Source organism: Mytilus edulis, chromosome 4 (assembly GCF_963676685.1).
Source record: "Mytilus edulis chromosome 4, xbMytEdul2.2, whole genome shotgun sequence".
NCBI lineage: Eukaryota > Metazoa > Mollusca > Bivalvia > Mytilida > Mytilidae > Mytilus > Mytilus edulis.
This window is the reverse complement of record NC_092347.1, coordinates 15290669-15318501: the sequence shown is the minus strand read 5'-3', so window position 1 is coordinate 15318501 and position 27833 is coordinate 15290669. Positions and strand designations below refer to the sequence as shown.

Genomic DNA, 27833 nt, shown 5'->3' with positions numbered 1-27833 from the left:
TTTGACTGCACAATGATATATGTTTATTCAAACTTTCAGTCTGTAGCATTCAAAAATGAAGTAACTACTCGATTATTTTCCATTTATTTTTACAGGTCATACACATTTTATTTAGTTTTGATGAACAATTCACACTAGTAGCATACACAAATTGTAATTATAGGGATTTGAGAGATATTGCAGTTTGAAACATATTGAAGCATTAGATGATATTTTTTAAAAAAAGTAACAAACGGAAAAAAGAGTAGCTAACCTGCTAGTTTAAAGGAAAAAAAACAACTATATGTGTATGCGTTTTGCATGATTGGTTTAGTTTTGCTGTGCTTACTCGAAAGGTTAAGTCTTTTCTTAGTCCAAAAATAGACACAGCTGCAGTAAAATTCATCTTCTATAGAGAATTAAACCCATCGCAAAATATAATTGATAATTGAAAATAACCAATTGTAGATTGGGTTAATCTGAAGCTCTTTTCTAGAAAAGCTTCATAAGTATGAACCATGATTCACCAGGATGAAGCATGAGCAGTGCGATAATAAATACATCTAACATATAGCTCTAGCGATTGACTTGGGTTTTTTTCAAGAAAGTTAGAAGGATTGAACACCCTTATCTAGAACATAACTGAAATAAATTTGACTTGAATAATGAAACTTGTATAATAACTGCAGTTTTTTAGTTTTATGTTTTTACATTTTTTTAAATGTTTTATAATATTTGTATGTGTTCAATAAAGAGAACTGAAATGTGTTTGTTGTTCTTAAAGTGAAACTATTTTCATTAAACAGAAAACCAATTAAGTATTAGAATTCAATGGTAAGAATATTTTTTTTAAATACTGACATATGTGGAGCAGACATTGCTTACCCTTCCAGATCACTTGCATTTGTAGGCAAAATATATAATATTTGAGAGCATTAACAATTCAGACAAAACCGTCAAAGGTCAACGTAGCCTACGGTATTTACTTTCCCAGTTTAAGTACAACTTATAAGTGCAATTTACTATCAACTTGATTTTTATTTCAAATGTGCATCCATGGTTCTAGCTAAACAACGCCCTTTTTAACGAAACCGATTATAACGGGTTAACTTTTAACATTTACTTGAACTTATACAGTGCATGCTTTTTAGACAAAACGCAAAATTGACAAATACGATGACTAATTTGTGAAGTGAAGGTCAACAATTAACTAAATATTTGACTCCAAAACACACAGTGGCAAACAATTACTTTGAAAAAGTACAGAGGACGGCCTCAAGATTATTTCATATTTAAAGGCACACTTTGTACATGTTGTAATAGCACAGCTTTGAGAAACAAAATACTAAATCATATGTCCATGAATAGTCTTACACTGAAAAATAAATTTAAATAAATAAATGATATAATGAACTGTTTGAATACTTGCCTCCATTATTCTTTTGCTTATTCTGTACAAAAAAAATGTGAATACTCATTTGAAAGAGAACATAATTAGTATAGGTCTTTTATAGACAATACATAAACCACTTTAAATCGTAAAAATATTCCTAAATAGGTGGCAGCTGTATATGGCTTCTTGATTTAATTTTTTCCGGTTTTGAAACATTCAAAGTTTGTAGCCATTGTTCACATTTCATCTGAGTATCGTCCGAATGTCCATGGATATGTTTATGTTTGATTGATACTTTTGAGTCGAGCTTTTTATCTGGATGAGCAATAATCATTTGAGATAAATCCGCATTTACTTCATGGTGGCGAATATTTTCTTCAGTCAGACTGATCGAGTTTGTTCGGCTGCCACTAGGACTATCAGCGGACGATCCTCTACTTAACGATGACCGTTGTATGTAGCTTCTCCGTAACAATCGTGGTGTTGAAGTAGGCGACTGATTAGCACCCGTAGATTGTGACTCTCTTAGAGAGAGTAAACTTTTCCTGCTTTTAGGAGAAGATGGAGGAGTTGGTGTGTCCGATCCAACGCGACCATTCGGTTCAAAAAATTTTGTATCCCCGATAGGCGAAAACGGCGATAACTGTTTCAGTTTATGTGTACAACTATCATCAGTTGTGTGTTCAAACCTCTGACTCCTTTGTTGATTTTCGACTTCATCAAGTAATTGAGGACATGATCTAAATCGAGATAAAGACACATTAGATCCCCGTCTTTTCCCATCGTGAATTAAATCGTCTTCATCATCAGAAGTATCCACAGTTAAAAGCTTAGTCTTATTATCACTGATTATATTCATCATTAAGATGGGAACGAAACAGTTCTTTGGATAAACTTATTGCGATTAAGCCATTACTTAAAAATCAAATGTGTTCAGCGACATTTATGTTCCATTTAAACCATCATCACTAATGCTATTCTGTCCTCGCTGGAATCGTGTCTGAAATAATAAAAATAACATTATAGTTGAAAAGCTTGTAGACCTTGATGAAGTCAATTACCAGCAAATTCATAGAATGATAAAGCCATTGTAATTGTACGAAAGCATTCTATTATGTTGGATAACAAGGAATATACAGTAATTATAAAACACATGCTGTATGACAGGTTTTGGACAAATCTAGGAATAATCGATACAGTTATGACGACTCTCAATATCTCTATCAGAATTCATATTATAAACCAGAATATTCATATGTTATTCATCGAACAGATTGAAATACTGCATATTTTAGATATTATATGTTGTAATCAATAGCTGATATAGGATCTTCATATTATTTCTTACATAATTTTATGTAACGTGTTTATGCTTCTAATGTCAATTAGTTTTATTATCTGACCTGATGGATATGGTCAGCACAAAACAGTATTTACATATAATCAATATATCAATATCAATTTTACTTTTTACAAAAAGTACTAGATTTAACTACATGTATATGATGGTTCTTGTCTTTTTTGTCTATTTGCGTCCACATACACAACATATAAACAATGCTTGCCATAAAAAAATACTAATCTATATAGCCAGTTACAAAGTAGCCTGTTCTGTATGGTAAATTAATATGAACGCTTAAATTTTAATGATTTGTAGATTCTGTAAAAAAGTAAAATTACAAAAATACCGAACTCTCAGGAAAATCAATTAGGAAAGTCCGTTATCGAATGTTAATATGTTGCTTGTGAACCACAAATCACGAGAAGATGTTGTTTAAACAAGGATTACATATCACATTATTGAACTTTAGACATAAGAGCTTTAAATTACTTGTTTTATTCCCCAAACTGCATTCATTTGGGAAATAAAATACACATTTGTCATCATCTAAGTACTAAACTCCTTTATAACCTATTGATTGTGTGTGGTGGTTTTGTTTGAAAATTAAATTTGCACTCCAATTAAAAGTCACATTTTTACCGAAAAAAATAACTCTATACCGTCCCTGTATATTGATATCTTGCTGTTAATCGGGTTATGAAGCAGTCTAATCTGCATTTGTGACATCCTTTATTTCAAATTCAATGAGACAAATGCGATCACCACAATTTAAATCACGCAGTAGAAATTATGTAAATTGATGAATGTAAAGTTAAAGAGTAAAGCTAGTTTCTTTTCACTCATCTTCGGTAGCTCCTATAAGAAATTTTTCACATAAGAGTACAAGTCTGCAAGGAGTGGAGCAAAGCTAGCATGGCTCTTAACACAATTCATTGTACAATTAGAGTTACGTTTTCAATTTATGGACTTAGGTTATATCAATAAAATCTATGTCAATGAGTTTTACATTTTCAACTGAACTTGATGTTTATGCTATCAGACATAATAAATTTTCTACACAAAAAGAGAGATTTACGAAGTCAGAATTATTACACAGAACATTTTGAACAGCATTGGTGTATCTAAATATTTAAATATGATAAATTAATATTTTGTAAGAGTTATATTTTATTATTTTTTTTACGTATATTGTTCGTACATTCCGTGAACATTGCGTTATTTTACAGGGTAAATAAGTTCCATCGATCTTTGGTGGTATTCTTGTTTATTTATGGTATATAGAGTGTAGTAGTGGTAAAATTATATTTTATTTTTATGAGGACATGAAGTACAAACAGATTTCTGTGGAATTGCACATATTTGTAGAAGTATATACATTTCTAAATCCGTTTCCAAAATATAATATCAGGTTGTCAAGATTTGCTGGATGCACAATTGCATATAAGAAGAAAATAATGCAATCCAGAATTCACCAAATTATGATATATATATTTTTTTAATCTGGTGGTCTTGTATCATGGTTTAAGGTAACATAAGTGTCAATTTTACTACGGATTTAATGTTAACGTATAACTTTTACCGTTGATAATTTGACACTAGCATTTTAAAAGGGACAAGACATTGAGTTGCCTTAGTCTACCAATCGCAAATTATGCATGAAAGTTTCCCGTTCTGTGTTAATCAAGTATAGCATCATAATATGTGAATCTTAAGCAGACATGATTATGTTATTCAATTAACCCTTTTTTTTTTAATGGTTTGTATAAAGAGACTGTCAAAAATGCTCGTAAAGGTAAACTTTGTGTTGGTCTGGTTTTTTTTGGGGGGGGACTCTATGATCTAGACAATGATGTATTTAGCAAACCTGACTTATAATTGAATATTGTTGTGTTTTAGAAGATGTAAAGACAAATATGGTAATGTATTCACTATTAAGAACAAGTTATTTACCTCTTATTGTTGTTGACTTCATATTTGTGAGACTTTGTGAAAAAAAGTTCTAAATCAACATTTTAATCCAATTCCAACATCGGCTATCGAAAATATTCCCTTTTCAGATGGTATAATTAGTGACTAGAAGCATTACTCTGCCATGTGGACTGTGATTTTAACAATTAACCTTCGTATAAACACTCATCAACCCTTCTTTAATATAGATATACTCTCAATAACACTAGCCGAGTGGCTATAAATTTCTGTCACTTAATATTTTGGAACTAATATTATTGTATAGTAATATAATATTTCCAACAGAAAGTAACCAAAAGTTAGCGTGCAATAAATTCTCTTATTGCACTAGTGCAATAAATCTTCAAAATTCATGACGTCATCAATGACAAAATCTTAGTTTAAACCAATTTTTACTTTCAAATATTATATTGCTATACAATAAAAGAGTTATTGCATGAATATTGGGGAATATTGTCCCTCGTAGAACATATATTGCACTCGCAAGCTCGTGCAATATAAAATTCTACTCGGGACAATATTCCCCAATATTCATGCAATAACCCTATATTATTCATTTGAAAATTAAAAAATTTCTGTGTAATAAACATAATATGACGACGCATATAATTCCAATTTAGTTGATGATGGAAATTAATACAATAAGTACATAATTCCTCTGGAGAATCGGAAGAGCATTTCCTATAATCAACTAAAGTATCCTTATTTGTTTACCACGTCACTATTTATGGATACAGGACATATTAAATGCCATAATTATAAAGGTAAACACTATTGTTTTCATTCGTGATATAGATTTGTCATGAAGGTACACACATCTTTAAATTTCATTAACACTATAGATATAAGAAGGTGTATTATGAGTGCCAATGAGACAACTCTCCACACAAGTCACAATTTGTGAAAGTAAATCATTATAGATCACAGTACAGAAACTTGGCGCACACCGAACAGCTAGTTATAAATAGGCACAAAAACTACTAGTATAAAACCATTCAAACGAGAAAAACAACAATCTAGCCTATTTTCAAAAGAGGGACGAAAGATACCAAAGGGACAGTCAAACTCATAAATCTAAAACAAACTGACAACGCCATGGCTAAAAATGAAAAAGACAAACAGATAAACAATAGTACACATGACACAACATAGAAAACTAAAGAATAAACAACACGAACCCCACCAAAAACTAGGGGTGATCTCAGGTGCTCCGGAAGGGTAAGCAGATCCTGCTCCACATGTGGCACCCGTCGTGTTGCTTATGTGATTACAAATCCGGTAAATAGTCTAATTCGGTAGGTCACATTCATGAAAGGGAAGGGGATTGTAGTTACGACGTAGGGAACATTTCCGATATCATTTGTGAAACGCATATTCCATAACGGTCAACCGACTCGTGATGGCGTCCGTAAAATTTACGAAGGGATGATTTCAACTTCACCATTTGGAACTCTTGGTTTAAAAGCTTCCTTGAGAGCAGTAACCCTCTATCCAAAAAAAATCATGATAGGAAATGCAAGCACGGGAATATCGTATCAATTGGGAGATATATACCCCGTGTGCAGGTGCTGCTGGAATGTTGCTACTTAGAAATGGAAAGTTCATAATTGGAAAGCTGAAATCATCTCTTTTGTCGTAAAGTTTTGTTTTCAACCGACCCTCATTGTCAATTTCTAGATGTAAGTCAAGATATGAAGCCGACTTAACTGTACCTGTAGTATCCTTTATCTCCAATTCGATGGGATAGATGCGTTCCACATAGTCACCAAATTTTGAATTGTTTAGTGAAAGAACGTCATCTATATAGCGGGACGAGATATATAAAAGACGAGAAAAGAGAAACACTAATGAACAACTTCGACAAACGACAACAACTGACCAACAGGTTCCTGACTAAGTGCATATGCAAACAATGCATCGGGTTTAAACATTTTAATAGGTACGTTTTAATAGGTACCTACCTTCAACCTTACTTGAAACAATAGTGTAACATCACAACATAGAAAAACACACTATTAAATATTAATTGAAATAAATGGCTTAACTCAATGAAAAGACATATAAACACAAACAAGTGAATATACACTGAACGAATAAATTTGATATATGACACAATGTAAATGCAAATCAATAAAATAAGAGTATGAGATTATCAGTTTATATTCACATATGAAACATTACCTCCCGGTAAACATGATAAATTACCACTGTTACAAAATAATATCTTAAAGGCCTCCTCTTATCATCTTTACAGGATGTATTATAAACTTAATCAACTACAAATCTGTCTCAAAATAATCATTCGTGCTAAAAATTCACTATTAATCTTTCATGATAGTTCTGTAAACTGTGTATTATGGAAACGCAAAAAAAGAAACAATTTCAGTATTTACAAATATATTCCAAAGACAACTGCATTGGTTTCAAACAAAATTACACAAGTATAAGCAACAGTAGTGTTGGATATACAATTCAATATTACGAATCCATTCAAACGAGAAAACCAACGGTCTAATCTATATTAAAACGAGAAACAAGAAACACTTATGATCCACATAAACAAACGACAACCACTGATCATCAGATTCCTGACTTAGGACAGGTGCATATTTAATACTGATTAATTTAAATTAGAAACGAAAGAAAATATGCAAAGACTTGCACAAATCCTTTATACACTAGTATTTGGTGTGTTCGAATAAATCTTTTTTAAGAAGTAAAGACTGCAATTTAAAGACTTAATAGTTGCTTTCACAAATAAGACTAAAAGAATAACAATATCTAGCTGAGATTAAATTGACAAAAACTCTTGCAGTTGAATTTTGAATTTCAGCATCGATACTTATTATATAATTGTCTTTGATTTCACTTTTCATTCGGCTTAAAAACTAATCAGAGATATCAGGATTATAACTTATCCCGACATATGAGCGTGTTGTCTTTAAAAAGTTATCAAAGGTATCAGGCTTATAATTTTGATACGCCAGAGGCGCGTTTTGTCTACATAAGACTTAAAGACGTATCAGTGGCACTGAAAGTATGAAAATCAGACACGCAATTGAAGAACAGTGTAGGATAAATCCTGAATCTATAAATTCTAGGATGAACAAACATTCCCATAAAACACAGCAATTTCAAACGTTTTTACATTGATTTTCTTTCAGGTCATCATGGACTTCGGTCATTTGGTATATAAAATGTACCTAGTGTTTCTTTTGATTGTTATGGTTGTTCGTATTGTCAAAGCTTAATTTTTTAATGTTGACTGTTATTGTATTACAATTGTACATATCTACATGTCTTAATGGTCTGTTTATGAAAATATTCTTTACATCTAGTTACTTTTATCTTAAAGTTTTATTGTTGATTTATTAATTTTCACTGCAATATAGTTGCTTCTGAAATTTTCTGTATTTGATACGGCACTTTTTGAGTGTAAAAGAATCAGACATTAACAATAAATCGACCATACATATAATTCGTGTTCTGATACCAGATCAGAAGCAATAAGTTATAAAGTGCACCAAAAAGTCCGACCAATTATAATAATGGATAATCTATTGTTACATAACGATTGTTTGATAAATATGCAACACTGTATACAACTCGACCCGACAATTGTTTAAATATTAGTCATAAGTGAATTACTATATTCCCAATAGGGGAAACATTAACCTTGAAGACTCACATCATTTTGTTTATGAAAATATTATGCAACTGCAGTCTGTGTTTTAGATTGTTACATTAATCATAATTGTTTTTAATAGAAACCATTGCAAAACGATATCTATATTTTAACTTCCTCAAAGCAATAGGAGATGCCAATAATTAATTAATTATAATGTTTGTATCATTGCTCATATAAAAGGAACATTTCGTGCAAGTAAAATTATGTAAACATTGACACCTGCATAATAGCTTTTGTGTAAGCTGCCTTTTTTATGACCCACAATAAATATGCATAGACTGACCAAGACATTTCGATGGAAACGTACATATTTACTTTTTTTGAATTGTGATCTGGATGGATAGTTGTCTCGTTGGCACTGATACCACATCTTCTTATATCTATACACAAGCAAATAAGTATAACATGAATTGCCATTTTGAATGATTTTTGCAAAATTTTGCAGTGTTAACTACTATATAAAAAAATCTATAAATGAAGGAAGAATGCCTTCCTACAAAATTTTTCATTTATGCTAACCATGAAACATGTCTCTAGATATGATAGGAAAGAAAGGGCATTCTGATTCAAGTAATACGCTTACATTGTTTGATGACAAATGTAAAAATTGGCAGTATTTAAGATTCTAACATTGAAAGTTAACCTTTTGATTTGTAAAGTTGTCGAATTGTAAATGTGTTAATATTATATAATATTTATATAACAAATGTATATATTCATTTAAAAATCAAATATTGCTCACACTAAAACAGTAATGAGGATTTTGGTGGGATCGACAATTGGATCCTTCTTTAACAGCAAAGTAAAAAGGACATTTCGTATATCAACGATCACTTTTTGTTTAATCAGTTCTTCAATTTTTCTGACCAGGTTTCGGATGTTCAAACGTTTACTGTCTAGCATCTCTGAAGAGACACGAATTGTATTAATCGAAATACGCATCTGGTGCAGTAAAATGTGTACCATTAATGTTGTAGTCTATTAACACGAGATATAATGGTCTTCTGCATTATCAAACTAACAACCCAAGAAAACAAAACCACTTTTGATTTATACAACATACACTATTTGTATATTGTAAATATAATAAATTCCTGTCTCTTTCAACACTATCTGAACCTGTATTTCTTCACTTGAAATTAGTAATTTGCCCTGTCAACGCAACCAATCTCGTTGTTTAGAGATATAAGATACTCTTTTTTTCATTTATCCCTCTCTTGAGTGGTATTTTCCAAAAGGATTTACGAGTTTTGAAGTAAACTGATGTTGCCTGTTATTAATCATTAAAGTTAAATGTATTTATCATCCAATATTTTGTAAGTTGTCCTTACATACACGAAAAATAAATTGGATGAGTTCGTGTTGTTTATTCTTTAGTTTTCTATGTTGTGTCTTATTGTTTGTCTGTTTGTCTTTTTCATTTTTAGCCATGGCGTTTTCAGTTTATTTTCGATTTATGAGATTGACTGTCCCTTTGGTATCTTTCGTCCCTCTCTCTTAAAAGCCGGTTTTGATTTCTTATCATTTTTTTTTAAATTGTATTTGTTTTATTTGGAAAAATAGGTTAAACCTGAAGTCAGCAGATTAAAAAATGCAATGTAGCTGTAGCCATGGTACATATGATTGTATTCCTAATCAATTTTATTTTTAAAATTTTTATAATTGTTAATCATTTGTTTGGATTGTATGAAGAGAAAGTAAAAAAAAAAATTGAGTGGCCTGAATTATTCTGCATGTTAAGTGTTTGTTTGTACTGACATTATTATGCCATAAATAGCAACCATATGATCATCAAAGTATCCCTTTGATAATCAACTTTGTGGCAAAAAAATAGGCTACTTAAAATATACGACTGCTTGTGAAAAGAGCCAAGTTTCAAACTTCCCTGACGTTGTTTCGTTTATTGATAAGAATCAGAACGTTGTTTAAACCTACCTGAATGCATATTGAAACTTATAAATGTTAAGTGGTGATGGCCCCAAAAAAATGGGATAATCTTTGTAACTTAATATTGAAGAATTTAAATTCAACAACTGAACGGAATAATAACGGTTCAAAACAAGAAACATATTCTATTATATCCGTTTCTTATTTTGCACAACGAGCCTAAATATATCACGTCAACACTTAATTTGAATTTCATATACATTATGAAATGTTTTAAAAGTTTTTCATACCTAAATATTTTGTAATCTATTTCGTGTAAATATTTAGGTATTCTCATTTATAACATATAAAATCTTAATTATAATTTGGTTGATACAGTATTTAGATTTCTCTAAATAATAATAAAAAAATACTTTTGTTCAATGAGCATAGAATACTGTTGTGTATTATAACAATCAAACTGAATTCATTGATCGGAAAGTAAAACACATAGACTAACTACTGTATCGTTAATAACTTTGATTATATATTGTAAGAACAGTTGCATTTGCTGCTAAATGTTTATATAATATTAAGTACAATGATTTATAACGGTCATGCAATTATATATATCTTTGGGACAGTCCCTTTCTTTCCGCAAGAGTATGTTTTTCAATTATTCGATACATCGAGATATTGAGTATTGCCACCACGAAATTGTATCATAGATCGAAAAATAAAAATACGATTAAACTAGACAAGATTGCTAACATTACGTATTGCCACAATAAAACTTATGTTAAAGATCGGAGAGTTAAAAGATAATTAAACAAGACTAGATTGCTTTAACAATATTTATATTTCATTTATAGTTACCAACAGTAGTGTTAATTGTCTTTAAAAACCAAGGGAATATCCATTTAAACTGAAATTTATATATTACTTCTTTACAGCCAATATAATTCTGGAATTTATGTACAATATATGGGCATCATCGGTATCTTAAAAATCTTAACTGTAATTAAGAAAAGAAAAATAATTGCACGATTCCAATGTACAAGAATTTTATATCCTTGCACTTCACAATTAACCGATATAACTGTTAAAGATAGCTGAAGGCTGAAACCATATCCTTACTTTTATACCCTTATATCATGAAGGTATAAGTCTCTGGTGGTATTATGCATTGCAAAATATCTAAAATTGTGAAGTAAAAAGTTCTATTACACAAGACAAGATAGACTTTTAAAAAAATCGTTCATCAATTCACATCTTAATTTTACAATTTTTGACAGTACATTTTGAGTCACAGTATCATTAATTATTTTGATATGAATTCTTTCGTCCATTTGAAGGAAACTGAATTTAATGTAATAGTTCAAGATCATGATATCAATTTCAAACTTTGCTTGTTACCTTTATCTTAAAGAAATCGAAATATTTATAATAATATACATTTGCCAAATCATTGTATAAGAAATGAAACAACTTTAACGCATTTGAGTCGAAGTTTTTTTGTTTGCCCTTTAAAGGAGTTTTCTCCCATTATATATCAGAAATCAGTCAAACTCTTCCACCATAAAAGACTTTAGATATATGATCACGTATCTATGACCTTGAAATTTAGCTCAATTGGGTATGACGTTTTATATTTGGACCTTTGCTAAAAATGCTGGTTAATTATAAATCTCTTTGCATTGGGTTTGTAGACATAACCTTCAAAGAGGTTAACCAGAAGTGACATTATTAACGAAAAGTGGATACTTTCACACTTACTTAATGAATTAAGTACATTGAAACCATATATTTTTTTTTTATTAGAATCAGTTTGTAGTAACCAATCATGTAAACCCGAAAGTGAAATCTTCTAAAAACTTTTTTTTTTTTTTTTATCAAAAATTAAGGTGGAGTCTTTAAAGAACAATTGGTTTTTGATTGTCTTCTTTGTTGTACAAACAATATCTTAGTCCACTTCGCTCTTTCTTTTCAAACATTTTGTTTCGTATTGACACTGCTTCATAGTTTAAGATTATATCTCTTTAGGCTAGACAGAATCTTGGTGACGCTCTAGAGAATTTTTAATAATTTTCTTATCCCTGTTGGATTTGTTAATGTGTATTCTAGACGAATTATGAAACTGTTTAAACAGGGTATTACCATACGGAGAGACAATAATATTGTAAGAACAAAATTTTGTTTCAGTTAATTTATTTTTCGTTTCATGGTTCATCTTGAACATATGGTGCTGCCATTTTAGAATTAATTTGTTTTTCAATGCTCTGTTTGACATACAGATACTACGACTAAGTCTAAGAATACCGGAGAAGTTTAATGATCGCCAAAAACAACAAAAACGTTTTTATGGTAATAAAAAAAAAAGACTACAAATAAATTTTATATCAATGGAGTTATAATTCTAAAATATGTCCAGTTCGCCGACAGGAAATTAGTCAGGAAATGACTAATTATGCACCAATACGACATGTCTGTTATTTTATTGACTTGGACCACATTCAACATATTATCTTAAAGTACACTTAAAATTGTAGCCCACAAAGACCATGGATATAATCATTGATATGTTTTAGTCAATAAAATCAACGTTAGGAAAATATGCAACAACAAGACATTATCAATACGATAATAAAGTTTGTTGATCTCAGTCATACCTTATTAATTTACTTAAATTACAGTTACGTTGACCTTAAAAATTCAAATTAGTAACAGCAGTGAAAGTTCGTATCTTAATGGTTAATATATAGAAATAACTAGTTGAAACATAATGATAAAACAATTCCTTTGATATTGTACATAAATTGTCACAAAGCAAAATGAGATACCGTTACATTGTTTTTTATTGTTACTGACACGGCGGGGTCATTTCGTGTGGAAATATGTAAAAAACGAACTATCATACAGTGTTGTTTGAGAGCTTTTATGTCAGCTGGTTTAAGAAGTTCGTAGATATAAAATTATCAAGCATGCATGAACATACTGGTTTTGGCAAAAACAATTGGTAGTGTAATGTTTTATGCTTTGGATGTACATTCTGAATAACGTTTTAGTTGAATATTAAAAAACTGATTTATTTTCTTTTTCAAATACTGATTTAGTACATATATTCCAATTGTGTAAAAAAATATTTAGTACCCACATTAAACAGCATAACATTATTTCTGATATTCTGATCCAAATAAACTTTTCGTATTTTTTTACAGCAAAGTAAAAGCCGTTAGGTATTCATCACATTCGCACGAAACTTTATTCATTACCCCTTTCAAAACTTCATTCTCTGTTCAATTTATGTTTGGAATCCACTGTCACAAACTAATACTAACTTCAAGCTATAATTTCGGATATTGCAAGTCACAGACTTTTCAAGCCAGTCCGCATTGGAAAAGATGAAAAAGAGAAAAGATCTTTTCTAAATCTTTCCTTTGCCAACAAAGGTCTCGATGGCGTCAACCTAGGCAATATCCTTCATCATAAATTAGTTCAATCGAAAATACCTCCTTATTTCAAAGACCAGTCTGTACCAATAATTTCTTATACTTATACCAAACCTATTGCAACTAAAATTTTCAATTACAAACGGGTTTTGCAGAATCTCGATATTGACGACTTCAAGTCTAAACCTGCTGATTGCACTTGTGCTAGTTCCCAATTCACATATAATCCTGGTGGCCACGTTATTACCGATGACCTTAACATTGTTAATAACACTTCTCTACGAAATGTGTTATCGAAAGGTCCGAAATATCGTGAGCCTAAATCCATCAATTGGAAATACTTTAAAATTTTGATGGACTCAGTCGAGGATTATGCCAGGCAATGGGCTAAACGTGAAAAGGAAGACGTAGACACTCTATCCGAATGGATTAAGGCAGTGAGGTCGTTAATACAAATCAGAATTAAGAAACTGAATGGGTCCATCAAAGCCCATGCTACGTCAATCTTTTAAAACCCAAATGTTGCTAAACACTTATCCGACCTCCATGATAAATATGTTGTTGTCCCCGCAGACAAAGCCCCAAATAACATCGTTTTTGTCTGTAAAAGTCACTACATTAATTGCTTGATAAACGAATTAGGTATAGACAATTCACTTGGAAACTCAACATATACCCTCACGACACTTACCAAAGAGGAAATCCTGGATAATCATAGGTCTGTTCTTTGTTCCTTTGGTATTTCAACCAAAGATGAAGAACTGAATCTTCCATCACTGTATTGGATACCTAAACTACATAAGTGTCCTTACAAACAACGGTATATTGCTGGGTCTTCCAAGTGCTCCATGAAAACTCTTTCTAAATTATTAACATCTATTTTATCAGCAATCAAAGACGGGCTTCAAAGTTATTGTGAAACTGCCTATTCTAGAAGTGGCGTGAATCAGATGTGGATACTTAAAAATTCCAAAGATCTTTTAGAGTACATACAATCTAACTGTCTTTCATCTTGTAACAGTATTAAAACATTTGACTTTTCTACTTTTTACACAAGTATTCCACATTCCAAACTAAAAGACAAATTGAAAGAGTTGGTATTACTTTGCTTCATAAAAAAGAATGGCCAACGTAGATACAAGTATCTTGTCTTAGGGAGGGATAAATTATACTTTGTAAAGAATCACTCTGATTCAAACAAAAAATTCTATGAAACCGATATTATCAAGATGCTTGATTTCTCGATTGACAACATATTTGTAACGTTCGGAGGACGTGTTTTTCAACAGACTGTCGGCATCCCAATGGGAACAAACTGTGCCCCTCTACTTGCCGACTTGTTTCTTTATTATTATGAGGCTGACTTCATGCAGGAACTACTTAGGAAGAAAGATAAGAAGTTAGCAATATTCTTCAACTCTACTTTCCGCTATATAGATGACGTTCTTTCACTAAACAATTCAAAATTTGGTGACTATGTGAAACGCATCTATCCCATCGAATTGGAGATAAAGGATACTACAGATACAGTTAAGTCGGCTTCATATCTTGACTTGCATCTAGAAATTGACAATGAGGGTCGGTTGAAAACAAAACTTTACGACAAAAGAGATGATTTCAGCTTTCCAATTGTGAGCATTCATTTCTAAGTAGCAACATTCCAGCAGCACCTGCATACGGGGTATATATCTCCCAATTGATACGATATTCCCGTGCTTGCATTTCCTATCATGATTTTCTTGATAGAGGGTTACTGCTCACAAGGAAGCTATTAAACCAAGAGTTCCAAATGGTGAAGTTGAAATCATCCCTTCGTAAATTTTACGGACGCCATCACGAGTTGGTTGACCGTTATGGAATAACCGTTTCACAAATGATATCGGATATGTTCCTAACGTCGTAACTACAATCCCCTTCCCTTTCATGAATGTGACCTACCGAATTAGACTATTTACCGGATTTGTAATCACATAAGCAACACGACGGGTGCCACATGTGGAGCAGCATCTGCTTACCCTTCCGGAGCACCTGAGATCACTGCTAGTTTTTGGTGGGGTTCGTGTTGTTTATTCTTTAGTTTTCTATGTTGTGTCATGTGTACTATTGTTTTTCTGTTTGTCTTTTTTATTTTTAGCCATGGCGTTGTCAGTTTGTTTTAGATTTATGAGTTTGACTGTCCCTTTGGTATCTTTCGTCCCTCTTTTAATGCTATATCCTTCTTCTTATTTTGTTTCAACTGGGATCATTCCCATCAGTATTTGATACTAAACTTTACGGCATTTTTACAATTAATAGCACACAAATTTCTCTTTAAAAATTTTTTTTTTAAATGTCTTGCTGATGAATCATGAAACAGAAAAAAATAATAACAAAAACGTTGTCTATTTGTATGATAAAAAGCTGATTAATCAATGTCATTATATTTCTAGAATACACATTGGTATATTAAACAAGGATAAGTATAACTAAAACAATTCTCTACATCGTCGTCATGGAATTTCGCCTGACCATAGGGAGATATGGTCTGAAAATAATAAGGCAATTGTCCATACAAACCAAGTGGTAATTGTGCCAGCAGTTTACCTTTTTGCAGGTTATTTATTAGCAATTACTTCTTTTATCAATTATGAACATAGAAACAACACTTTTAACATTTAGTTTGTTCAAAGCTTTCACATAGCACTACAATTAAGTAACTGTAAGTGTGTAAACAAGCCATCCTTTACCAAAAAAAAAATAAACAGAAGATCAATTGATGACTTCAGAAACCCCATGGGTTTCCTAAGTTTTAAATTTAGAGAGATTATGTTGATACTCAAAGTGAAATTGTATAAACTGAAAAGAGCCATTTTCTAACCTACAGTCTGGCGTTTTTTAATTATATGTAAGACTTGTATCTTTGATTCGTTTAACATTCACTTGGCCATGCCACTACCGATGGATGTTTTGCTGCCGAGTGTATCATCAGCTTAGTAGTAAGCCCTCAAGTTCCGAAACGAAATATCATTAGTGTGATTATTTTCTGAAAATTTACTATCAGTTCCTTTCGAAATACATGTATTAAGATTTGTGTGCACCAAGTAATATATGATCATATATTGCCATGACCAAAGGAGTAGGTCCAGTAAGACCCCTTTTTGGCACCAAAATATAGCAGTTTTACAAAATTGTTAAAATGTAAACTTTTAGTTATTTATTAGACAGAAGAATTCTTCTGCTACATAAATATGGGCGGCTTTTGAGAATACAATGCACATATATCGGGTGGTGGCACCATTAAGTCATGCTAAATTACTAAAATCTTCACAATTCTAGCATTTTAGTTAAAGGAGTAAGTTCGGTAAGTGTCATATTTGGCCCCAATTATAAAATTCATGGTTACAAGACAATAATTGTTTTAAGTTGCCTTAAAGACATGTGAGAAAGTTAAACAGAGCTGTTTTTGTCAAAGTTTAATTCTAACACGTTGATTTTTACATCCCAAAAAGGTCAAGATAAGGGATTTTGGTGAAATTTGACAAAATCAGCTGGATTATAACCAAATAAAGGACCAGGAAACATAGAGCGCAGGCGTCGACAAGCTTAATATTCAAATAAGACATGTTAAATGTCTTCACAAACATTATTTTAAAAGATCTTTGTTGTCGACGTATGCGCTCTATGTTTCCTGTCAAATAATCTTCGCAAATTTACCCATTTTCATTGATTTTTTCGTGAAAAATCAATATGAGTACAACTTGTGACGTCATAATGAAACGCATAAACGTAAAATTTTCAACAAAATTGCTTATATCCTATCTAGTCAATGTATTAGCTATAATTTATCGTGATATTGGTCAATAAATCCGAATTTGAAATTTACGCTAAAAAGGGGGCCATTCTAGGACCTTATCGAACATACTCCTTTTTGACGGTTTCCTGGTAAAACGAAAGTGGCCGCATTCGTGTTCATCTTTAATATTGAAATGGAAGTTGTATTTGATGATACTACATAACATATATAAAGGTTGAGGATGAACACGGATGCGGCCACTTTCATTTTTGACAAAAACCATCTGAAATGTGACATTCTTCGGTATATTTGGTAGATTTTTCATATTTGTGCTTGAATCGGATCGTTTTTAATGCCTAAATCATTTAAAATCTTACACATACACTAATTGAATCAAATGAAATAGACACTTAAGTGTTTAAAAAGTGGTCAAAATCTTTCGTCAGATGAACCTGAAATTTGAGGCCAAAATCGGACCTTACCGGACCTACTTCTTTGACACATTTTTTTTTATTTTCGGATTTTAATGCTCTAAATTTTCGTCATCAATTTGGTTTTCAATTCTTTCGATCCTTGCGTAACTGATGAGTCTTGTGTATAACAAACGTCTGCATGGCGTACTGTATTATAAGCCTTGTTCTTATCTGATCCAAAAGTACTGTAGCAATTATATGTGTTTCCTTTGATGAAACCCATTGTACCAACTCAAAGTAACTTTTTATCTCCAACTTTGTATAAATATCCCATGCTGTGCATACCATACATAATTTGTCCTTTAACACTATTCCTTGAGGTTCGTTTCCTGTGTATCTTTACGTCCATGGTTTTCAAACGTTTATGATTGCGCGTTAAGGATAAAGAAAATTCCAGAAAAGAGCGTTGGTCGCACGAAAATTATAAAGAGTTATGATGGGATAGATTTGTACAGCATTGTCACAATTTTGAATTATTAAGTGATAGAACGTCAGCTTTGTACAGGAGAGTAAAGTTAAAGGATACTGCTCACTTTTTTATCTTCATAAGAAGTTCCTGTATTAAGTCAGCCTCATACGAATAAAGGAACAATTAGGCAAGAAGAGGGGTACATTTTGTTCCCATGAGAATGCCGATTATTTGTTAGAAAAAACTTCCTCCAAACGTTACAAATATGTTGCAAATCAAGAAATCAAGCACTTTGTAATGTCAGTTTCAGAAAATTTGTTGTTAGAATCAGAGTGATTTTTTATAAAGTGGGATGTTTCCCTCCCTAAGACAAGTTACTTGCATCTACGTTAGTCACCTTTTTTATAAATCAAAGCAGGACTAGCTCTTTCAATTGGTTTTTTGATTTATAATAGGGAATAGTTGTGTTAAGTGTCAAATTTGTTTATACTATTGCAATATGAAAGAGACTTAGATTATATGAACTCTCAAACATCCTTTGACTTTTTTTAGTATCCACATCTAATTCACGCCACCTATAGAATAGGTAGTTTCACGATAACGATGAAAGCTGGCTAAATTGTTCATAAAAGTGAATATTTTAATAAAGAGGTGTCGTCGGGCGTTTAATAGACCAAACATTATGCCGTTGTTTGTAAGGACACTTATGTAGTTTAGGTATCCAATACAGTGATAGACAATCCAGTTCTTCACTTCATCTTTGGTCGAAGTTCGAAAGGAAATTTGAACTGATGAGCAGGTGAAAAATCTAGGCCAATTTCCCCAGACAGTTGTTAGAAATTTTAAGAAAGGGCCTAGTAATAGAAAAAAAATAACAAAAATACCGAACTCCGAAGAAAATTATGAATGGAAAGTCCCTAAGCAGATGGCAAAATCAAAAGCTCAATAAAGGCAACAGTAGTATATCGCTGTTTGAAGTCATAAATCGATTGAGGGTAAACAAATTCGGGTTACTAACTAAAACTGAGGGAAACACATCAAATATAAGAGGGAAACACATCAAATATATGAGGAAAACACATCAAAGATAGGGATAACAATTGTCCTATTCCTGACTAGGAGCAGGCAATTTTTTTTATGTAGAAAACAAGTGATATTATCATTCAATTGAAATTATATATTCGTTCTGCTTCAATGGCTTTGTGTTTATCAAACACCTAGCTACCAGATAGACTATTGTAATGACTTTGTTATGAAAAGTTCCATTTAAATGATATTCAATGATTAATTTGTTGTAAAAATTGAGCATCACTGAACAGACATTAACTATCAAAATGTGCATCTGTTGCAGTAAAATCAGTTCATTCAATGTTAGAAAGAATAACTTGGACTATTTTAAAAACTTGCATTTTGAAAGGATAAACCCTATTGAAAACGCATCGTAATACAAGTCTTCAAGAAAAATTGTAAACACACAAAACATCATATAAAACATGTGAAATGCAAGTTTTTGATAAAATCATTTTGATATATGTCTTTTCATATCGTAACAAAAGATGTCTCATCATTGGCTTTGGATAGACGTTTCCGAGGGTTTACTCGTTCACAAGTTTGTTTTATGGTCCCCTTTTTCCATAATTAGTTGTTCAGAGACAAATTCAAGAGTTAATTGGAGAAATGGATAAAACACGAATGAGATCAACCACTTATTCATAAAAATCCAGGCGAATGAGATTATCACATACAAAAAAGAAAATTAAGAGATACTTAATTTGTAAATTGCTGACTGTATGGTATGGGTTTTTTCTCATTGTTAAAGGCCGTTCGTTGATCTTTATAATTGCATATAACCACGTCATTTGAACTCTAATGAATAGTTGTCTAATTAGCAAATATACCTCATCTTTTTCATATTACTTTGAACTTACTTTTTCATTAGTTAATATCCTTTTAAAATGAGTCTAGTGAGAGATAATTCTTGTTTAATACAGTATTATATGGGGTTTAAGTGCTTTGTAAATATCATTTCATAATGCTAACGGTGCACTTAAATGTGAAATGCAGCGTATAAAAATTGATTCGTGACCAAAAAATCAATTCACTAATGACTTACACAATCTAAAATCATCGAGAATAGCACGGAACCAAAACTTGGATTAAGACCATGCTAGTCAATATGGATAACAAAATAGAGTTGATTCCAATATTTGAACAAACCATTTAATATAGGACTATGCCGGATGTAAATTGGTAGACCGATGAGGCGGCATTTAAAAAAGTAACAAACTGTAGGGACGGGAGCATCTAAAAGATAGATAGATTGAACATCCGAAAAAAGAAAAGAAGACATCATAAAGTAGTTATCAAAGATACAAGGATTATAATTTAGTACGCCAGACGCGCGTTTCGTTTACATAAGACTCATCAAAATATCTATAAAGCCAAACAAGTACACAGTTGAAGAGCATTGAGGATCCAAAATTCCAAAAAAATGTGCCAAATACGGCTAAGGTAATCTATGCCTGGGATAAGAAAATCCTTAGTTTTTCGAAAAAAATCAAAGTCTTGTAAACAGGAAGTTTATAAAAATGACCACATTCCTGATATGCTAACGGGGTTATAATGTCCAGTCCAGGGTTAAGTGGGAACGAATGCAAAGTGCAATCGAACAAACAAATGAATAGACAGATTGATAAACAGATACAATGATCACTATCTTTGCTACAGCAAGGGTATAATTAAGTAAATGATGAAACCTTACCCTTGTTTAGTGAAAACCCCAACAGCATTATAACACTTAGTTCTCAAATAATATGTTAAATGCCAGATGATCAAAATAAATTCTACTTATAAGTCAGTTCATGACATCTTTCACCATACTATAAAGTAATTATCTAAGATAAATATTTTCTAGCCCATGAAATATTCCCTTAGGACATAATAGACATCATTTACCACTTTACCAATACTACAAATGCAGTTTATCCTCTTTATATTATTGATAAGGATGGGAAGAATCATGAAAATATTGAATTAATGAAATTTGGAACAATATGTATGGCACAGAAGCTGAATGTAATCTTTTGAGTTTTTAGATGTAGACAGTCGAAGGGAATGCTGAGAGATATAGTTATTTTCATACGAAAACTTCGTTATAACATTCGTTAGAGTACTTTCTCATTTTCTCATCTCAAGAAACCTTATTTTGGAAAAGTTACGTCCTTTAATATGACTTAAAAACTACCAGTAGCAGATAGTTATGTGCTGAACATGTAATATGTAAAGCAATACACAAGACATACAATATGATTTCTAATGTAACTGTGACAAAATTAATTAAAAAAGAAAGATAAAAATAAAACAAGAGGTTTGACATTTTCATATATTTCCAATCTAATGAGACAAATCACTGGAGTGAGTTCGGCTGTGTTGGATGACGAGTGCATGGGGAAAATATTATATCCTGATATCATTGCATATACAAGTTAGGGTTTATCACCAGTCTCTTCCTGAGAACAATGCCAGCCCACACTTTCAACATCGAAAAAGAGTTATTGTAATATTTTGCTAAGTATTGATAAGTTTGATAAGTATTTCAAGATAGTCTATGTTATTGAATAAAAGTCCCCTAATTGACAAGCTTATGCGTCGAAAACTTTATTCAGAATCGGATTCTGATTAGCATTCTGTGTTTGTGGCAATCAGCCTTTATTCTGATTCCATCAATCAGACACGACTTTAGTTTGTAATTTAGCATTGATCTATGTTATCCTATAGAGACATGTACGGTAACCTTGTACTGAGAATGTAAGAGTGATTTGATCTGAGTAAGATATCGGAACATATCTTAGTCACTAATATCTCTATATAAACTTCCGTGTCAAAGTTTTCTAATATAATGTTATAGATTGCTGCTAAAACATATGTAGAGAAAACTTAATTTTAGTGAAAGATTGATTTTCATTGATAGAAACCTGTACAACAGGTGCGATGTAATAGTAATTGATTGATAGATTTTAAAACAACTGATATGAAGAGAAACCAGCAACAAAATCGTCTTACGTATACCCATTAAATCTTTTGTTCGTATGTTTTCTTATAATCTATAATTTCAATTCAAACCATACGTTTTATTTATATAAACCTCATATAAACCAAAGTCATGCGGATAGGTACACATTAGATGTATTAATTGTAAATCTGACTGGGTATGTGAAAAGAAAGCCCAATGTTTACTTTGGTGAATAACGTCTGGAGACAATAAATTGTGTCGAAATCGAGGTTTATAATTATGAATAAGTAATGTCACTCGTTCAATATATTATGACATTTTATCACATGTTTTGTGTTCATGGTCTAGTTCCAGTTTATCGTGTATAAACACAATACAAAAAGATTAAAAAATGTAAAAGCATGTTTAAAGTCATTCTAGAAAATCCCAATAAAGTCACAATTCAGCTCATGCAAATTGATCTACGGACATAAAAATTAATATACTGTTCAAAACAGAATTAAAAGTAACGTTCTTTGAGACGTTTCCAGGGGTTTGTAAAGACGGAAACACAGGGTGTTCCTCTTTTTGACATTGGTGAAAGGGGAAAATAAAAAGCAAATTTTAAAACGTTCATGCATTAATTATATATGTTTGGTCATAAAATAGGGATGGGGTTGAAACCTCGAACTCAAATATTGTTGTAAACATCAAGAAGTAGAATCACAAAAATACTGAACTCCGAGGAAAATTCAAAGCGGAAAGTCCCCATTTCTACCTTATACATCAAATTATTTTAAATCTATAGAACTTTTAATGTCAAGACCCACATATATTTACCATTTCCATTAAAAGAGCACAACATCAATAAATACATGACTGTGTTACTACGATAAAGATTTGAATGAATCAAGATGTTTTTAAAACTGCAAGGTTCTCAAACTACAATACTGATACTTACGTTCAAATGATATGGCCAAAGCTTAAAATTTCAACTAAATCCTCTTTATTTTGAACATATGTGTAGAATGTTATATTAACTGAGAAATGTTTAAGCTATAGATGAAACACTTTTAATATAAAACCCATGAATTTACTTTATTTATCATACATATATACCCAGGACTATTTTAAATTTATATTTACATATACCATTTAGTATAATAAGTTATAACATTAATCACAATTAAATAACCATACAACATACGCCTTCCTTACGTCAGAGTACTGGCTTTAAACTTAATATTTTGAACAGATGGTTTTGAATTTCTGAAAACATATAAACGCTGTTATCTGTAAAATAAAAGTTGACGGACAAAAAGTAAGCACTAAGCACTTAACGATGGTTAGAACCGTATTTGACATTATTAGACGGCAATAAAACACTTACCTTAGCAAGAATGTCCGTAATAAAATAATCACGTCTATATTCATAGATCAATAAGTAAGTAAGTACAATAACATCTTTCTACTACTAGTCAATATCACTTTAATCATTTACAATAGCCGAAGTCAAATCCATTCATACGTACATTTTTGTTGAGCTACTTCTTCATAAGGCTATATCTGAATTGAAAAATGTTAATGTCATCTAAACAGTCTAATTTGTTGATCAATAATTCCTGTTATGAAAGTAGAATATTACCACGTGTGGAACCTGGAAATGATTCGGTCCATGTTACAGCAGCTGTCGTCTTTACCAAAGTTCATTGCTCATTGCATAAAATAAATCAATCACGGCGTGGTTTATTAATATATTGAATGGATTCCTCTTCATTGCATATTATAATCGAAGACAATATCAAACAATGAAAATATAATAGTTAAATTATACTGAGATTAATCAGCCTTTGATAAAGTTTCGTGTATCAAGAACACTGATGAAAGTATAGGTAGCTTTTCTCAGTTGTTGGCTTATGGCATGTTTTGTCTCGTAACTAAAAATAACTAAAAGCATGTTAGTAAGACACGATTAATATTTAAAAAGGACATCTTCCGGACAACACGAGGTTCTCAGTGATATACGTTCTTGTCATATTGCAAGCTCCCAATCGAGAGGAGACATTAGAAATATGTAATGAAGCAGACGACTTCCCCGGTACCAGACATTTTTTTAAATTTGCATAGTCCATTGGTGTTAAGATATACAAATTTCAATACTGAAATAACGCCTTATTAAACAACCAACTGAACAGTTTAACAAACAAAAAAAAGCAAAAGCAAACACCAGATGTTGACATAAATAAGATTAAAACGATAAGGGTTGGTTATATAATACATAGTGTCCTTGATTTACAGGTATACATATATAAAGCCCAATATATGCAAATGCTAGCAACTGTGATTGTTAAGTAATTTTTACACGTAATAACACATTTTGGCTATGTTATATGTTTTTATTAGAATTATGGTTTTGATAGTCACTTTGATTTCATCTCTATCTTTTTAATTATCTATATCATATTTTTTTAACCCACCAAAAATTCTACTGCCCACTAGAGGCAAATCAATCATTCGACATTATTTTCCGTATTAAAAAATATATACATTGATTAATGCACTAAAAGAATAATTAAGACATAAAACTTTTCATTAAACAGGATGTATAAAACTCATATTTTAGTCTATTAATTTATACATAACTAGTAATGAAAAATTGGAAATTATATTCAATTATATCACGAAAAACACCTTGGGGCTATTTATACTATAAAACATGATAAATAATACAGTTGAAAATGCAGACAAAAAAAGGAAAATTAAAAAGTAGAAATTAACATAACCAGGGAAAATTCTTTCAAGTTTGACGATCAGTTGTGTTTGAAAACATTAATCCGATTGTTACATTCACTTGACATTAATTACATCTAGAAAAGAATTAAAATGTTGAAAATAAAACGGAATAAGAAATAAGTGTCAACAGTTTCCTTCAGCTTATGATTTCGATTGTTCCTATTTACGAAAGAAACAGAAAATAATAGTAAAATGTAAATGAGCATCAAAACCAACGGTATATTTGCTAAATCTCACCTGAATTGGAACCATCAGTTTAGTTTTATTGTTTTCTTTTGCTTTCACTGATATTTTTCAATTTAAAATTTCTTTGAATTATGCTATGTATACTGCAAATACTGTTGATTGTTCTGATATTCTCTTTGGTATATTGAGTTGAATTTGTTTTCAGTAAAAGTACATTTCCATCTGGCACTGAAAATTAGTTATGTTACATAAAGCATTTAACGATTCTCATCCTTTTATTTTAAAGATAACTTAAATTCTGCATTCGTTACGGCTATCTATTAAATCATTAGAAATATTTTTACCGAAATTACATTCCATAATGAAATGAATTAAAATTATCAATCTTAAAGTGCACTTTTCCTTCATTTATCGTCGTTCTTTGTTTAAGAATATAACGCATTTCAGTAAATCTCTATATGAATTCTTCTGTTACCATTAACATCATCATCACAAGGTCGTATAGCAAAACAACATATTTTCTAATTGGTATAAAGCACTTTTACTAAGGTGTTAAAAGTACTGTTAAAATTTCAGTATTTGTCTAAAGATCACTGAGTGCAATGAATGTGTTACCTTGGCGGGTAGTAAATTGACGGCTGCATAATTATTTAATTCTGACTGAAAAGTCGAAAAAAATCTAGTTAGATCAATCTTTAACTACAGAATGAGCATTCAAAGATACTTTATCTAGTTAGATCAATGTTTAACTACAGAATGAGCAATAAAGATACTTTATCTAGTTATATCAATCTTTAACTACAAAATGAGCATTCAAAGATACTTTATCAAGTTAGATCAATCTTTTACTACAGAATGAGCATTCAAAGATACTTTCGAACAATGTGATCAAACTTAATTGCAAATATACATTTGAAATATAACCAACAATATGAATGCTACAATATGGTCATAATAAGCATTTCATTTCAAATTTAATATCCAACGTTGGTGTTAAAAATGTTTTTAAGAAAAGAAGGCATCATATTTGTAAAAAAGCTCATCATAGGTACCATTTCTGGCATTATATTTAATGAAAATGGCTTCACTTCAATAAGCTTGATTTATGTCCACCGACTTGTTTATTATTCGTATGAGACATTTCTCGTGCATGGGCTTCTCTAGAAAAATGAAGAGAAACTAGAATCATCTTTTAACTTCCAGTTTCGATTTATAAATGATGTTCACTTGCATTGACTGAAGTAAATATTTTACGAATCTGTTTCTCGCATCTATCACATTGATTATACGAACTGCAACGCTGCATTTGTTTGCACCTGTCCTAAGTCAGGAACCTAGTGTTAAGTGGTTGCCAATTGATGATGTGGTTCATAAGTGTTTCTCTTTTTTCGTTTTTAAATGGAATGGACCATTCGTTCTCCTGTTTGAATTATTTTTACACTTATCATTTTTAGGGCCTTTATAGCTTGCTCTTTGGTGTGAGCCAAAGCTCCGTGTTAAAGGCTATACTTTGATCTATAATTGTTTACTCTTTATAGCTTGGATGGAACGTTGTCTCATTGGCGCTCTAACCGAATCTCCTTATTTCTATATAAAGGTCATCACTGATAGTGCTAAGTCTGCTCAATGCTTATGCTTCAGTTACACTTATAATTCGACAGGAATGTGAAAACTAATATTTACAACATAAGACATTACTTCAATTTTCCCATATTTATGCAGTAACATTTGAACAACGCATGTACATCCCGATTGATACGATATCCTAGGGTTTGTATTTTCTTCATATTTCTTTGATAGATAATTGTAATGATGTCACTTTGTTATCGTTATGGAATATGAGTCACTGATGACAACGGCTATAGATATCCTGTCCTTCTTTCCTTGTCTCGCCATCGTATATAATCCTCTAGATTTCAACTTTTGTTCCTTTTGAAAAATAGTCGTTGTGGTTGTATTTACCCATGATAAACAAATAACTATTCTAAAATCGTGATTGTTCGAGTAAAGATAAGGCAACATTATATCAGCCTCTCCTGTTTATAATGTAAAATGAATTTCTCTAATATAAAAAAATAAATCATTTTTGTATTTTTTTCTCACAAATTTCATTCATTTTCTTTACTTTATAAAATATACTTTTCGTTATTTATTTCATAAAATAAATTCGAGTAAGAATTTATTGTCATCAGTTTATAATCATTATAATTATTCAATATCGGTGAGAATTATTTTCGAATTCAGCCCCACCCATCTGCTTTTACAGTGGGTACATTTCAACTGTTATTTGTCAACCAATTCATAATGTAGACAATAGAACGTATTTAGCTAGAACATTTGTCTTTCTTCCTCATATAACCTTGTTTGCGTTATGAGTATGTTTCTGTTAATGAAATCGCCATAATAATATTATGCTTGTCCATGTCTTATCAACTGCTGTAGTAAAATATGAAATATGAAATTTTTTCTGAAGTAAAAACAGACGTTGTTGAATTGATGTATTCCACGGTAATGCTTTATCGAA

At 31.2% G+C, this 27833-nt stretch overlaps 1 protein-coding gene across 4 annotated transcripts; it reads right to left on the bottom strand.

Annotated features, from left to right (window-relative positions):
• LOC139519059 (uncharacterized) lies at positions 1 to 24488 on the bottom strand. 4 transcript variants are annotated; one of them, XR_011663511.1, is made up of 2 exons: positions 23863 to 24488; positions 1 to 2372 (listed from the first exon to the last, which is right to left on the bottom strand). XR_011663511.1 is itself a non-coding variant. In XM_071310826.1 (2 exons), the coding sequence occupies exon 2, from the start codon at positions 2232 to 2234 to the stop codon at positions 1530 to 1532; it is 705 nt and encodes a 234-aa protein (XP_071166927.1). In that variant the 5' UTR covers positions 2235 to 2372; positions 23721 to 24442; the 3' UTR covers positions 71 to 1529. The 4 variants fall into 4 exon arrangements, 3 of the variants coding, with proteins under 3 accessions (XP_071166927.1, XP_071166928.1, XP_071166929.1); XM_071310826.1 differs by having other exon boundaries at positions 71 to 2372; positions 23721 to 24442; XM_071310827.1 differs by lacking the exon at positions 23863 to 24488 and adding an exon at positions 23292 to 23437 and having other exon boundaries at positions 71 to 2372.
• Between the last annotated feature and the right edge of the window lie 3345 nt (positions 24489 to 27833).

Coding starts and splice junctions, on each gene's coding strand:
- LOC139519059 (XM_071310826.1), bottom strand. CDS start 2,234: ATGATGAATATAATCAGTGATAATAAGACTAAGCTTTTAACTGTGGAT.